The sequence below is a fragment of the Rhinatrema bivittatum genome, chromosome 2 (assembly GCF_901001135.1).
Source record: "Rhinatrema bivittatum chromosome 2, aRhiBiv1.1, whole genome shotgun sequence".
Lineage (NCBI taxonomy): Eukaryota > Metazoa > Chordata > Amphibia > Gymnophiona > Rhinatrematidae > Rhinatrema > Rhinatrema bivittatum.
The window spans coordinates 276,734,963-276,747,436 of record NC_042616.1 but is presented as its reverse complement, the minus strand read 5'-3'; the positions used below and the strand labels follow the sequence as shown (position 1 = coordinate 276,747,436).

The 12,474-nt window shown below is 39.1% G+C and overlaps 1 protein-coding gene across 4 annotated transcripts in view; it reads left to right on the top strand.

Moving 5' to 3' along the window:
- GLI3 (GLI family zinc finger 3) overlaps positions 1–12,474 on the top strand; it is a 687,322-nt gene that overhangs the window by 660,841 nt on the left and 14,007 nt on the right. For 3 of the 4 annotated variants that reach the window (XM_029589535.1, XM_029589536.1, XM_029589538.1), the window contains one exon: positions 8,996–9,323. In XM_029589535.1, the coding sequence (XP_029445395.1) occupies positions 8,996–9,323 (328 nt within the window). The remainder of the gene's footprint in view (positions 1–8,995; positions 9,324–12,474) is intronic. The other variant, XM_029589537.1, reaches the window with a different exon arrangement.

Below are 12,474 nucleotides of genomic sequence, written 5' to 3'. Positions count from 1 at the left end.
TTCTAGAAAGCCTTCCACTAGAAAGTCCTACAGATTGAAGTAGAGGAGGTTTTCCATGTGTTGAGAACAGAACGCCCTAGACTACCATCTTGCTTGTCCTAGGAGAAAGCAGAGTTGCTTACCTGTAATGGGTGTTATCCTAAGACAGCAGGATGTTAATCCTCACAAAATCCGCCTGCCACCCCATGGAGTTGGGTTTCTCCTATTTTTTTTTTTTTTATATTTTTTTATCGTAATTCTATGTTGCAAGACTGAAGAGGGACCCTGTGTGGATGCGTGGTATGCTGGGCATGCTCAGTATGCCTAGTCAAAGTTCTAGAAACTTTGACATAAGTTTTCCATGCTGGACTCCATTCGATGATGTTACCCATGTGTGAGCACTAAATCCTGTTGTCCTAGGAGAACACCTGTTACAGATAAGCAAATCTGGTTTCCTCACTATTGATCCAACAGCGGATGATGCACATGCATATTATTTTTTAATCATTTCCAATCTTTTGCATGTCTATAACTTTATCTTTAATTGCCTTAAAATGCACTTTGGTCTTCATTTTCACAGCTTTCTTTCAGATTCACAGTCTGAACAATGGTACTGGAATTAGGGGGTCCTTTTATCCAGAAAAGCTGATCTATCTGATTCACAGGTAGAGGCCAGTTGTAAGGCAATTGTTAGTGCAACATCTTTCATCTGTGCAAACTTAGAGCTTCCATAGCACAGGGGTTGAATACTTATGCAAGAAGCATTTTTCAGTTTTTAATTTTATTTTATAAAAAATGCTGAGAAATAATGAATTGTGTCTTTGAAAATTTACTTTAAGAGCATACTATTTTGCAATAAACATACTGTCTTGAACAATCTATGTAAGTGTCATTTGTAATCCACACAAATCTGCTGACTTTTTAGGGGGTAGAATACTTTAGCAAGCCACTGTATTTTGAAAATATATGTGTATTGTTTGCATTAAAATGTGATATACTGATTGCGGTTTGTATATATATTATATTTTTTTCTTCACTTTCAAAACTTTTGAAATCCTTTTGGAAAGCATAATTGGGACAGTTGTCGAGGCAAATGCATTTAAGAACATGTGTAGTAACAATTGGACTGTTCTGCAAGATGCAACTTGCTATCATGTAATTACAAAATTTTATATAAAGCAATATGATTATACACATTGTTCATTAGTAGATTTGTGTACATACATAAAATATTTGTCCACCAGTCAGATTACTATGATACTAAACCTTATTTAGATACTAATTATTTCACATAGTGATGTGTTATAAGTGTGGACTTCTTAGGGTAAACATTTGTAAAGCAAAACTGAATGGTTCTGCTATATTAAGAATATACATGAGATTACTCTTAGAACTTTAAGGGTACCTCATTTTGTGCCATTTCTGTACTAAAAATCTAAGGACAGAATCCAGATAGAAAACCCATGGCGGATGATTCACCAACAGTGGATAGATCCATTTAGGCACAAAAACTCCCTTTTACTGCTCTTCCTGCTAGAACAGTCTCAACCAATAGGATATTTTCCATTCCATAGCTGTTGGAGACAGAGGACACACCTTCATTCTTTTTTTCCCCATGACATCACTCTTGGGTATAAGGGAGGTGTGTCCTAAAGCAGTTGCCAGTAGTGTCTGTCTCTAGCAGTCGTGGACATGAGAAGACATCCCTCCCAGAGCCCAGGTCAACCCTGACCTGGTAGAGCTAGAATTTGGCTCCAGGAGCAACAGCTCTGCGGAGTTGATGTCTCCAGTAGCAGCCTGCCTCCCAGGTTTAAATTTTTTCTTTTTATCCCTGGTTGAGCATTCCCAGGAGCCTGCATCACTGTGTTCTTCGGAGCTAGATTGACCAGTCCCAGAGGGGGCCCTGTGGCTTCAAAGCCTTAAGTTGAGCCATTCAGAGCAGCCTGTTCTGTCTCAGGGATTGCTCTAGCATCGCCCTCTCTTCCTATGTGCTTTCCCTGAAAAATCAAAGTGAGAGAGGCTGTAGGAAGCAGAGCAGTATTGTGCGGCTGATGGTAGGCCTGTGGTAAACCCCCCAGAGTGGTAAGTGACTGGCAGGAATTGGAGGGAGATATCTCTCATGTTGCATTGGATGAAAGACTGAGGGCAGTTGCTGTGGCATTATTTGTCTTTTTTTTTCTCCTGCTCCCCTTTTTTGAAATCCACACTAATCCCAAAAAAAGAGGGGGGAAAACAGCAATATGCAAGGTCACGTGCTTCCTATGGCGCTAAAAGTCTACCGAGTGTCATAAGCTCCTTTTGCCCAGCCTGTGACTGCGATCATGGGCCGCTGACCTGGGGGCACCAGAGCCTTCCCCCACTATGACCACATGAAACAGAGGGGGGGAAGAGCAGGCTAAGAGTTTGTTGTCTTCTGGGCCAGGAGAAGCTTGAGTTGATGGAGAGATCCGACAGATCTCCTGAGTGGAGTGGATTTGGAGCCAACCAACTGGATTATTGTGACCTCAGACATCAGTATGGTTGGATGGGAGGCCCAGTCTCAGGAACAGGCAACTCAAAGTTGGTGGACAGAGGAGGAGGCCCCGTAATCCATAAACAATCTGGAGATGAGAGCCATCAGGCTAGCTCTTTTGCACGTCCTCTCACTGGTGAAGGGACAGTCAGTCAAGGTGTTATCCGACAATGTGACCTATGTGAACAAACGGGAGCACTTGCAGCCCTATATTGGCAGACTAGGCCAACAGCCTCTTTGAGTGGACAGAACAAAATATTCATTGCCTATCAGCAACACATATCAGCATGAAGCAAAATCATTCAATTGGATTTCTTTAGCCGCAACAGGCTGGACCTAGGAGAGAAGTAGCTCAGCAAGGAGGCATTTCAGAGAATAGGAGACAAGTGAAGTCCTCCAGTGATGGATCTGATGGGAAATACCAAGGTGAAAGGAGATAGGATCCAGTGGGATAGATGTCCTTAGCCCCTGGTGAAAGGGTGAGTTTCTATATGTCTTCCCCCTGGCCTCTGATAGCCAGAGTGTTAAGGACAGAGAGCCACCCAACAATGGTGATATTAGTGGCATCAGATTGGCCAAGGCATTCCTGCTAAGACTCCTCTCCGAATCCCTCCTGCATCCCCCAAGGAGAATGGTCTCCTTTATCGGAGCCCAGGGGTAATGGAAGACCTGTCTTGGTTTTCACATATGGCTTGGCCCTTGAAAGAGCACATCTGAAAAGGAAAGGGTACTCTCCTGTAATTATATCAACTATGCTAAAGGCATGAAAGGTATCTACTTCCTTATCTTATGTATGAGTTTGTTGTCTATTCAAGAGGTTCTGCAAGGAAAAACAACATCTTGCCTTGGAGAGTGGATTTGACATCTATTCTAGATTTCTACAAAGCAGCCCTTAACTCTCTGAATGTGCAAGTGGCTGCTATTTCCTGTTATAGGCGAGCGGTTAAGGGGCAACAATTCTTTCTTCACCCAGATATACTGGGGCCTTCCCTAGTTCCCACCCAGTCCGCTCCAATTAAGGAGCGGACTGGGAGGGAACTTCCCAACCCCCTAGCCTAACCTCCCTTTACCTTCCCCTATCCTGCCCTTCCCCTATCCCTATCCTAAATCCTCCCAAATTCTTTATCCTGCCTTTTGCTCCTGCTTCTGCCGCTATGCCGGGCGCCTCTAGCCCTGTTCCACACCTTTTGCTAACCCCGGGACTTACACGCGTCCTGGGGGTTTACTCGCATGGCCGGGCCCTTTGAAAATGGGCCCGGCATGCGTAAGGTCCGGCCAAACGCATAAACCCCTGAGTTTTACGCATATAAGTGATTTAAAATCCAGCCCATTTTGTCTAGTTCTTTCCTTTTTGTCAAAGATGATGTCTCCCTTCCACCTAAATCAATCTATTTCTCTCCGAGCCCTTTGAGACAGGGAAGATGCAGAGAGAGATTAGAAACTTCACCTCTTGGATGTGAGATGTTCGTTGCTTAGATATTTGAAGGCACCAACTCCTTCAGGAAGACGGATATGCTATTTGTTTTGCATGAAGGCCCAAGGAAAGGGGAAGCATCCTCCTAAGGCCTCTTTAGCCAGATGGATTAAGGAGGCGATTGCATCAGCTTACCTTCTTAATGGCTCCCAGACACTGGCTATGCTCCAGGCACATTCCACCAGGGCACAGGCAACATCGTGGGTGGAGTTGTCAGTGGTGCCTCCAGATGAGAACTGCAGAGTGGCCTTCTAATCATCCTTGCACTCCTTCACAAGGTTTTATAGATTAGATAAGAGAGCCAAGGGGCAAACTCAGCTTTTGGTGCTGGAGTCCTTAAGGCAACTTTGTCTTCTCCTGCCCATTATAGATCCAGCTTGTGTACCTCCCATTGGTAGAAACTAGTCTAGCTGGAAGAGAAGGAATGTGAAATTGTCTTACTTAATAATTTCCTTTCCTTGAGTCCTGCTAGACCATCCTGCCCAGGAAGACATTGGCAGCCAATGGATTTTATCCTTTTGCCAAGGTAGGCGATATATTGTATTTTTTTTATTTTTCCTCCTTCCTATTGTCTTCTCTTCTCCCTTGTGTGTCTAAAAGAGTTTATTGCCTCAATAAAAAGGGCACAGAAGTGAGAAAAGGAGGCAGCAGGGTGGTCATAACAGGGTGCTTTTTCCCCTATTTAACTTGCATAAACAAAAATGTAGAACAAAAATAAAGTAAGTGTTCAGTTCTGTAGGTCAGCTGACTGCTCTGACAGAGTACTGGTGACTGCCTCAGGACACACCTCCCTTATAAGCAAGGGTGATGTCATGGGAAGAAAAACAATGAAGGTGTGTCCTCTGTCTCCAGCAGCTGTGGAGTGGAGATATCCCATAGGTAGAGACTGGTCTAGTAGGACTCAAGGGAAGGAAATTATCAGGTAAGACTTAATTTCATATTTGTGACCAAACTATTATTGCCTGTTCACTAAGAAATATATTTTCAAAGTGATTTAGCTGCATAACAGATAGGCAGCTAGATTGGCCCTGCTGAAAGTTCACCACCAGTGAGCGGCTAATTATAACTACTTAGCTTCACTAGGTAGCTATTTAGCTGCTAAAATTCTGGACAGCCTCAGGATTGACATTAGACTGGAGGACGAATGCTAGCTAGCTCTCTCTGTGTGCAGGGATGCTTGGCTTACTGAAATCTAGCCAACTATGTTACAGCAGTCTAGATTTAAGCCAGTTTTCAGCTGCAACTAACCAGCTAGGTTAGAAATAGATTGTTTGAAATTAATTGTGAATATACTAGAGGAGAAAGCTCCTGTGTTTTTCCAAGATTTATTAAGTTTCTAAGTTTAAGAAAGTTTCTACTGAGGGTGAAGGAGGAATGGATGTTTTATCAGTAGATGGTCCTGATCTATCTGCATTTATAGAAGCCTGTTTGGATGACATTCCTGCTAGGGCCACTCTTCTGGTATCTTTTTGTGCTGAACAAGATAAGGACTTGGTGCTCCTGAAATATTTTTGGACAGAAGTTACAAGTTTTTGCTGATATATCTCAAAGAACACAGCATCGGAGGAAGCAGTTACTCCAGCTGAGGCAGAAGGTGTTAGCTATATTTTCCTTTAAGTTTCTAAGTAAATGTTTAGTTACCTATCAAAGAAATAACTTCATTTTTCTGATCCTTTGCATTTAGAAATTTTTCTTAGTGCTAAAACAGCGGGGAACGGGACTCCTTATTATAACTGCTTACGGGCATGGTTGTGACTGGTTGATTGATTATAATATTAGATTAGATTTGTATTCTTTGGTGGGGGGGGGGGGTTCTTCCTTTTGAAAGTTTTTCTTGTTTTTTTTGTTTTTTTCACTCCAGTATTTTTGTGACAGGTACTTGATCTTTAATGCACTTTTGTTTTCTATTCCTCTGTATTATCTTTTGTGGTTTCTGCATATTTATGATTTTCTGGTTTTATTTCATTTATTGTGACCAATTTAAACTTTAATAAAAATTACATTAAAAAAAAAGGGGAAAACCAGAAGGCAGAAACTAAAAAAAACTCTGATAAAATTGGGGATTTTTTATACCATTATTTTAACCAGATCTTAAGGTTTTGATTTTGGATCATGATCCAAAAATCCCCCTGGAGCAAAATACCTGGATTAAGAGAATTTTGGTTTGCCATCCAGTATTACAGTCATTTGGTGCATTTGCATTTTAATGAATGATGATAGTTTAATTCTGCATGCTTCAAATTTATGAGCTGAATAGACATTTTTCGCCTTTATTGTATGAATTAACATTTTTGTTTGTTTTTATACTAATCCAATGTTTCTTCTATCTAATGCGCTAAAATGACTTGTTCTAACTTCATAAGGACAGTGGGTAATAAGGTGAGGGGTTTTTTACCTTTTATGGAACTTTCTCACTGCCGTATTTTACATTTGTTGGTCACTTCATGGTTAGTGTTTCTGGTGGCTGCTATGACACCAGTCATTCATTGTCCAAACTGTAATGTCTTTCCTGACTCATCAGCATTTGCAGCTTGGTGTAAGATAACTATTTAAAAAATAAAGGGTCAGTCGTGTACTTTGTTTATGTCATATAACATTTTATTTGGGAAAATAATGGTAAATGTGCTCAAGTTATTCTGATATGACTAGAGTTGCCCCAGTGCCTTTGTAGTGTGATCAACCAATGTGAAAGTAGTAGATTCTGAGGCATCCGTTACATTTGATTGGCCATCATCCCAGTATTGTGTGTATGTGTATATATATATATATATATATATATATATATATACTTACACATACTAACATTCTCATTACCATTTTTCATGAAACCTAAGATTGCAGTGCCTTTTAAGGTTGGAAATGTACTGGTGCAGAAGTAGGCTTTTCCATAGTTCATTGCAGCTTCATATTCTTTAGTCAGCCAATATAAAATTTCTTTATTTGCTGTCCTCACTTAAAGTAAAAATATAATTTCCCTTTGTATTGTAACTAGGGAAACAAATTTATCACTGAAATTTGGAGTAAATCTGACTTCTTACAATTTTTAAAAAATTAATAGTTGCAGGTAGATTCTTTGTTATGCTATAAATACTGTACATATATTTCTTTGACAATTTCTGAAAAACAAAAATACTTCACCCCATTGTTGTTCTCCCTTATCTACATGATGCATACTTTTTGTCACCTGCACAAATTGTTTTTATCTACTTTTCATTGGAATTTATACAAAGTTCTCTAAATGTTATGGCTAAATCCTACAAGCCACTAGAAATCTGAAGCCACAGAAGTTAAGTCACAAAAGTTGTTGATGTCTCTAAAAATCACAAAAGTCATGATCACTGAGAAACCTGTTGCAAAGAATGATTAATGATCACAATCCCAGTCGTTTATATTACCCACTCTCTAGCCAAGTGTATTACAGTCCACAATTGTATAATTGTAGAGAGATCACCTACAAGAACAATGTAAATCTGCATAGTCTGATAAATCATATTTATTTTAAGGCTTATACCTATTTTTAACATAGAGACATTGGTAGACACATGCATCATTTACTTTCTGTAAACACTGTACTAGTATGTCAATGCACAATATGTGTATTCAACTTTTGCATAGCTAAGACTTACACATTTTCTATATTTTGGGGAACTGCAACTGAAACACTATAAAGTATGCTTTAAAATAAAATATATATGCACAGTGGATGAAAATGCCTATCTTATATTAAATATTTTTAAATGTTGAGAATATAAGATCATATAGCTGACCTCCAAAATGTCTTATGGGATATATAGGAAGCATCTATTCCTTGGTGTTTTTATTTTATGACATTTGTATACATCCGATCAGATTGCAGTTTGTACTTGGCTTCCTCAACAGATACATCTGTTATTTTGCCCTTATCATAATTACTTCTCATAAAAGTATCATTTAAAACTGGCTCAACAGAAGAAGGTAGCAGCCAGTTATTTTTGCTTCTCATATCTAAAGACAGTGTGATCCAGTTCTTGCTATATGTAAGTCTTTTTCTTTTTGTGTCTTTGAAGTGTCACATTGATGAGCATCAGATGTTTGAAAGAGGGGAGACACTATACTTAGATCCTACTACTGCTCAAATCATTTGATTGCCATTGGCTTAGCAGTTTTTGCCTGCTTTCATTGGGCTTTTAAGTCAATCAGCTTTGCAGATCTTTGTTTACAAATGTATAACTACACAGTGTCTCCAGCCCCATTTTTAACCAGGTATAGTACCAGGTCAGGGGCCACGGACCAAGCTCCCTCCAAAGCCCAGTACATGAGTGAGAATTTTGGATCACCATATGTCAGCACACAGCATGGTTTCACTGATCCATCCCATGGATGAATGATGTTAAATGTCACATATGTGATAAATACCATGCTTTGCCCCAGTTTAGGATTTTGCATCATTTTCTAGTAAAAATGATGATTTAATCCTCAAAGATGTGGTATAAAAAAATATAACCAGGAGTCAGAGCAAAGATCACATGGAGTAAAAGCAAGGTTCTGGTTGCAAAATCATGGGAGATTTGCTGGTCTTCATATCAAGATATAAAATATTCAGTGAAACTCCCATTATGCTGTATAAGGCCAAAGAAATGAGAAGAGATAAAGGACTTAGTAAACCTGTGTGTCAAATACAGACCTGAAAATGGCTTAACCAGAATAATCCAAAGAAAATGAATAGTCCAGAATCACATAATTACATTCACCTCCTTTCTTCCTTTTACAATCTCTCTTTTTCTCTTTTTTTTTTGCTATTGCTATGTTGCCGTGCCACTAGGTGTTTCATAATGGTAGTTAGGAATCTAGATGAAGCAGACATATTGCAGGTACCCTTGGAACAAACAGACTTCTAGTAAGGGTTCATTGTCATTGGTTCATCTATGGGATTTTTTTTTGTATGTTTTGTCTCGTTTAAAATATTGCTTGCTTTCTTTGCTGAGTTTAATTATCCTGTTATCCTAATTACTGGTCTGTTTGTTTGTTTGTTTTTAATATTTCGTTCGCAGACATCTCAGCCAAGCCCTGGTGGTAAGTCTTCATGCGGCAGCGAGCAGTCCCCCCTCGGCGACTATTCCAACAGTGGGATCGAGCTTAATCTGAACAGTGGAGGTAGTGTAGGAGACCTCAGTGCAATCGATGAAACCCCAATCATGGACTCTACCATTTCCACAGCAACCACAGCACTTGGTTTACAGGCCAGGAGGATGATGACAGGGACCAAATGGATGGAGCACGTAAAAGCAGAAAGGTTGAAACAAATTAATGGAATGCTTCCAAGACTAAACCCCATTCTACCTTCCAAAGCCCCAACACTACCACCTATTGTTGGAAATGGTAAGAAATATACCAGCGCTGTCTCTCCTGTATGTATATGTAGCTCTCTCTCCCTCTTTCTCTCTCTCTCCTCTCTTTCTCCCTCTCTCTCTCTCTCTCTATGTTTGTGTATTGTTTTGTTTTTATTTTCAGATTCATTTATCCAGTTCCTTTTTGTACAATGATTTTTTTTTCTATAGTTCTGAGCTAAAAAGAATGCTACATATTTTAGTTCAAAGTGTTCAGTGAAGTGTAGGGAAATATTTAGCTATATTTGATTTCATCAAAATGCTTTCGCTGGTTTGTGAAAATAAAATGTATGCCTCAAAATTGTTCTCACTCCCTGCTACATACAGTATATGGATGTGCTATATTTGTTTATACATGAAATACTGACAGGGAGAACAATTAATCCCTTTAAAGAGGACTGAATTTTTCAGTCAGGGTATAGTCACAGAGCTCTGAAACCATCACTGCATCATTTTAGAACACAGTGAGAGAGCAGCCCATCAAACCTGCTGCACATTTCAGATGATTCTCTCTGATGTTAGGAGCCCAACAGAACTTACAGATCATCTCCAATGGTTAAGATACCATACTAAAATCTGTTGAAATTATGTTCATTTATCTTCCATATCTATTATTTTATAATTATCTGGGAGCTGTTTGTACTCTAGAAGCATGCCCGATATGAACATCCATTCATATTGATAGACTTTTACTGTATATGGAGCATAACTGAGTTTGCCATTCATATTATACTAAAGAGAAAAATTAGGATTTAAATACACAAGAATGAACAGGATACTTACTGTACATATTGAGGGTAATTTTATAAATGTGCATGTTACGATAAAGTTTGAGCATATTTATTTATTTACCAAATTTATTTGCCATCTATCAAAATTTCCAAATGGTGTACAATAAAAATTGATAATAAAAATAAAATCTCAAATATAACATCCGTAAATACAAAAAAACTATATTACATATTTTAGTCAAATAACATAAAAAACTAAAATAAAAAATCCACATAAAACTTAAGACCAAAAAACAAAAAAAGATTACCCTCTGCTAAAAGAACACCAAATACTTAAAAATGGCTTGTCTTCACTGTGTAGCCCCAAATACTACTATAGTGAGTGGTTTCATTGCTTTATGTTAAAGCTTTCTGAAATAAGTTTTAACCATCTTTCAAAATTTTAACAAAGCTTGCTCATCCTTAAGTTGTTTAGGCAGTGCGTGTTATAGGATGGGTCCTTGGTCATAAAATAATCTCTCCCTAGATTCGGCCAGCCTTATTTGTTTGAAAGAAGGGACATTTAATAAACTCTGAGAGGCTGACTTTAAATTACTTGATAGCTGGTATAGTTTTAGAATAGCATTGAAAGTAGGAGAAACCAATCCATTTAAACCCTTGAATACAAGTACTAAAATCTTAAACAGAATTTGCCACTTGATGGGGGAGCCAATGAAGATCAACCAATTTTGGTGTAATATGCTCTCAGAGGAATGCCAGTAATGATATGGGCAGCAGAATTCTGCACATATTGAAGGACATGCAAGGACATTTGCAGCAGCCCAATGTACTGTACATTACAGTAGTCAAGGAGAGACAAGACAAGAGCATGCATAACAGTTCTCAGACTAGTAGCATCAAGGTAAGGTTGTATCCTACGGAGCATCTGTAATTTAAAAAAAGCTCCTTTAACAACCTTATTTATCTAAGGGCTCAATGAAAGAGTGATATCCATAATTACACCCAAATTGCATGCTTGGTTTAGGATGGGTATTTGTAGGCCATCTACCATACTAGATTCAAGTAGAGAAGAGGAAGGATATCTAGCTAAGTAGAGAATTTTTTTATTCATATTTAGCAGTAATCTATGCTTTGTGTATGCAACCTTTTACAGCGGTCATGCATGCCAGAATCTTATCAATCGCTTCCTTGAATGACCCCTTGATGGGGACAAAAAATTGGATGTCGTCTGCATAAAGGTGGTAATTGACATCCATGTTTGCAAGAGCCTGACATAAAGGGGAGATGTAAACATTAAAAAGTGGGGCTGAGAGAGCTGAGCCCTGGGGTACTCCAGTCTTCAAGTGAAACATCGATGAGGAAGACGTCTTTGGTAAAACTATATTCTGATTCCACTGAACAGGAAAAGAAGAAAACCATTTACGTGGCGATATTAAGTCGGAGGTCCCGAAGAGTAAAAAAAGTTAAAAAAAAAAATTTTGAATTCGGCCCGCGGCTGTCAGGCCGAAAACCAGACACTCAATTTTGCCGGCGTCCGGTTTCCAAGCCCGTGGCTGTCAGCGGGCTCGAGAACTGACGCCAGCAAAATTGAGCGTCGGCTGTCAAACCCGCTGACAGCCGCCGTTCTGGGCTAAAAGGAGGCACTAGGGACACGCTAGTGTCCCTAGCGCCTCCTTTTGCCCGATTCTACCGCACCACCTCATTTGCATACTGTATCGCGCGCACCGGCAAGTGGCCGGTGCGCTTGCCAGGAGAGCGGGCGTTCGTCCACTCTCCCCCATTTTTACTGAATCGGCCTGTATGTGTTTTAAACATTGTAGCAACAATCTGTGGGCAATGGTATTGAATGCTGTGGGTAAGTCAAGTAATACTAAAATATATATTCGGTACCATAAACAAAACCTCTACAAAACACATCAAAGATTGAGAGGAGCAAGGTTTCTGTATTATGTCCTGTGCGAAAATCATATTGATGAATATTCAGAATAGATAAATCTTCAATAAAAGAAAGCAACTGACTCAATACAACTTTTTCAAGAACTTTTGCTAAACATGGCACATTTGAAATAAGCCATTAGTTATTTAAATCTGACTGGTCAAGATTTGTTTTTTAAGCACTGGCTTAACTAAGGCAGCTTTTAAAAGTTCAGGTAAATGCCCGGTCCTGAAAGAGTAATTCACAAAGATCGAAATAAAGTTGGGAAGCTCTGATCGTAAGCAGATCATTCTGGCATTAGAGCAATCCAATCCAATTTATTTATATTCTGCCTTTCAAACACTTCAAAGCGGATTACATTCAGGTACTGTATGTATTTCTCTGTCCCCGGAGGAAAATACATTAGCTGGGAAATAGTTAACCCTCATAATGTGAATGATACCAACCATCTCAGATGATGAGACATCACTAAAAAA